Genomic DNA, 3,923 nt, shown 5'->3' with positions numbered 1-3,923 from the left:
AAGTTAGAGATGGATTTTGCCAAAAAAAATGCAAAATATAGGGACCTACACAGGAACAAAAATGAAATTTAAAATGGCTATATTGTAATTTTTCAAAATAATGATGTAATCTTGTAAAAAGAAAGGCTATTTTGAAATTTAGCCAAGATAAGAAAAGCATGGGTAAATTATTTGTTGTAGACCAGTCACGTGAATTATTTTTGTCTCCTTATCCTTGCCTTAATCTTACATGTTTTTATGCCATATGTCATGTCAATTAAGCATTTACTTTTACTACTCATATGGAAATATTGAAAAAAAAAAAAAAGTGGCAAAAAATGAAATGTGTATTGAGTTTTGCTTACTTTGCTCCTTCCTTTTTTTTTTTTTTTTTTTTTTTTGTTTTCCATGTGTTCTAGCTTATGAATTTTGAATAAGTGAAATGAAAGTTGATTAGAAAAATATATTTTCTTTTATTACAACTACTTTAGTTGTCGTACACTAGTTAGCATGGTGATTAACCATGAAAATTCAATTTATTCATATTAATTTCAATAGAAATATCTAAATCTATTTTGGATTATTCATATTTAATTTATTTTATATATTATTTCAACCATTAGTATGTTATCATAGTAATTACTGAATAAGTAGGTAAAATAACCAGCAGTTAAGCTACTATCTCTTCAAATGATGAAATCCCTAGTTCAAATCCCTTCTATCTATAGCATTATTATTAAATATGTGTGCCTGTGTAATGATAACAATAATTCTCTTGTGAGAGGGAAGGGGGGGGAAGGAGCTACATACATAGCTCAATTGTTATTTTAAGATATATGACATTAACCATTGTTGGGTCATAAACTATTGTCCCTTATTTATTTATTTTATTTTTTAACTACATATCTTCCACACCTTTCAGTTGGATTCTATCTCTGATCTTCTTCTTTTTGTTTTTCATTTTTCTTTTGGAAAGGATTTAATAATTTCAGACAGATCCATATAACTAAACAAAAGTGCATAAATATTATGCACAACAATAAAGTTGTTATAAACAAATATTACAAAGAAATCTATTCAAGGCTTTTAGCAAAAAAAAAAAAAAAAAAAAAAAAAAAAGAAGAAATCTATTGAAGGCAAAGGGACTTGCCTTTTTTATTCAAACAAATCACATTGATTATCATTCTCCAACAAAACCTAGAGCCCTAGTTTTCTCCCCACAATTGAAGAAACAAACACAACCAAAAAAAAACCTCACAGAAAACGAAACCCAAAAAAAAAAAAAAAAACATAAAAAAATAAAGAGAAAAGCATGAAAAGCGAATCTTTAATTTCATTCACATACAAAACCAGGAGGAACTGATTTCTGGCAAGCACTGACAAGCAAACTAAGTGTAAGAGGCACATTCAAGTTGATTCCAAGCACATTAGCTTTAATGGCAGTGCAAAGACAAAGTGCAACTTCCAAATCAGCCAAGCCTCCAAGCAGAGCACAGCATTTGCTTGATGCAGGTGTTCCAACACTAACGTTAACTAGCCCAAGAAGGTCCACACAAACCCCAAGTTTCAGTGTGTCTTTAGGGCAATGTGCAGGCTTAGGATTGCATGTGTTGCAAGCACTAGAAAATGTTGCAGAGAAGAGCAGGGAGAAGATTAGAATGGTTGCAGAGAGCTTGTTAGAAGCCATGGCTAATGAGCAATTGAAGAATCTTTGGGCGTATAAATGGCTTTTTGTTTAAGGGGATTTGTGCCTTATGGGAGAGAATGGGTGGCCTTTATAAAGGGAATTTGTGAGGTTGATGATGGAAGCTGGTTTGAGTGGAAGAGCGAGTAAAGGGATGATACTCTTAACAGTTGGAATTTTCGTAAGTTTGTGATAAAAGATATCTTTTTTGTCTATTTGTATATATTAGTATTATTACCGTGAAATAATTTATTGTTCTTGTACAAGAGGACATTAGAAATTTATCATCCTTGATTTTATAATCTTTTTTTGTGGTTCCTTCAAAGTGAAAACAAAAGTAGTAAAGGCCAATATTTATTATGATTCCAAATACAATTTCAACCTCATGAAGAAATTTGAGGGTAATCTAAGTAAGGGCCAATTTTTTTGTTTCTATGAGATATTTGAAGGAAAATAAGAAAATTGGGTGAAATAAAAGCAAATTGCAATGTAAATAGGGATATATATATATATATATAAATAGTTAGATTCGTATAAAAATGATTTGATAATATTAATATTCGGTCTTTTTTTTATTAATTTTTAGATCATATCAAATATTAGAATTTAAAATTTAAAAATAATAAATATAAATTTAATAATATATTAAAATTCAAATTAATACATATAATTTTAAATCTTATATTTTAATGTGATTTAAAGGTTGAAAAAATAAATCCTTATGCTAATTTTGATATTAAAAACATAATTTGAATTTGCAATATATAAAAAATTTCCAATGCAGATGTTATTTTAAATTACAATTTTTTTTATAACCGTTTACCAAAACTATCTCTACTTTTTAATAAAATATGGTCATTTACAATGAAAACAGACTATATATATATGACTAGTAAAATTGTTCTACTAATAAATCCCTCATTGTGTTTTACCAAAAAAATAAATAAATAAATAAAATCCCTCATTGTGGGTTCAAAAAACATTCCTCTTCCTTTATAGAGTAAAATTTATTGTAACATGATTAAAAAAACAATCAATAGCGACATATATAAATATATATATATAAACAAGTAATGTGTATAGCCAAATACCCAAAAGGCCAAGGAGGTTTCTGCCCACAGCAATCTTTGTAACGTGACTAGAATAAAACCTTTTTTTTTTTTTTTTTTTTGGGTGGCTACATCAGTAATGGTTTCCAGCTAGAGGGTCCTGACAAATAAGAACCACTTTTTTGGTGTTTCCCTGTCTTGTAATCTGTCAAGGGTTGCGATATTCTTTCAATTATTCGAAGCAATTTTAGGTCCGAATTGCATTTCGGATCACATGCTGTTGATGTTTACTGTCGGGCCTGGTTTTTGATATTGGGATTCTAGTTTTGGAGGTCGATTTCAAGGTCTACATCTAGCATAATATATATATATATATATATATTTTTAAAGAGCAACACAATTAAAATCATTTGTTACCAATTAATCACGCTAATTTGAACTGCCACTTTGAAGAAAGAGTACTAGATTTGGACTATTTTTAGTTCACATTAATCAACTTAAGCTTTTATTTATTTATTTTGTAAAGGATAAATCAACTTAAGTCTTAAAATAGCGTACTTTTGCATGCCAAATGAGTACTGGACAATTTTATAAGGATAAAGAGCTCAGGCAGATTTTTTTTTTTTTTGTTCCTCTTAACTTATCTGGGAAAAAAAGTAAATTTTTATTTATACTTTTTTAGATTTGCTATTATTTCATTTAAACTTTATACTTTTTAAAAATTATTATTAATCTCCATTTAATTATATATATATATATATATATTAAAACAGATCCATTTTTCAATTTTTACCTGTTAATTTTAATAGTCAAATGTAAAAAAAAAAAGTTTGTGTTTTATGATAAAATAATATTATAAAATACAATTTTAATCTTTAACTGTGATAATTGATTCATAAAATTTGATAAATAATTTATTTTGATAATTTAAGAATCCAAAATAGATAAATGATAATTTAAAAAAACGTAGGGTCTAAATGAAATAATGCCAAAATTGAAGGAGTGTAAATAAAACTTAAAAAAAAAATGATTAATTGCACTTTCTATCTTGATTTGAAGAGTTTTGCAATTTAAATTCTAAACTTTTAAAAGTAGTAATTTAAATTCTCAACTTTTTAATTTGTTGTAAATTAATCAAATCTCCAATCTAAATACACAAAATGGTAACAATTTGGTCCAAAAACTTATATCAAGAGTCTATGAGTAAAAAA

The 3,923-nt window shown here is 27.2% G+C and overlaps 1 protein-coding gene across 1 annotated transcript; it reads right to left on the bottom strand.

Moving 5' to 3' along the window:
• Positions 1 to 1,107: 1,107 nt before the first annotated feature.
• Positions 1,108 to 1,759, bottom strand: LOC107421167 (14 kDa proline-rich protein DC2.15). Its single transcript, XM_016030346.4, has one exon. It carries the CDS (start codon positions 1,664 to 1,666, stop codon positions 1,313 to 1,315), a length of 354 nt encoding a protein of 117 aa, XP_015885832.1. The 5' UTR covers positions 1,667 to 1,759; the 3' UTR covers positions 1,108 to 1,312.
• Positions 1,760 to 3,923: the final 2,164 nt, after the last annotated feature.

This window comes from Ziziphus jujuba, chromosome 5 (genome assembly GCF_031755915.1).
Source record: "Ziziphus jujuba cultivar Dongzao chromosome 5, ASM3175591v1".
NCBI classification, from domain to species: Eukaryota; Viridiplantae; Streptophyta; class Magnoliopsida; order Rosales; family Rhamnaceae; genus Ziziphus; species Ziziphus jujuba.
The sequence above is the reverse complement of the archived record's forward strand: the minus strand, read 5'-3'. Positions and strand labels throughout refer to the sequence as shown.

What these genes read in the sequence shown, in the direction of transcription:
- LOC107421167 (XM_016030346.4), bottom strand. Translation starts at nt 1,666, where the DNA reads ATGGCTTCTAACAAGCTCTCTGCAACCATTCTAATCTTCTCCCTGCTC.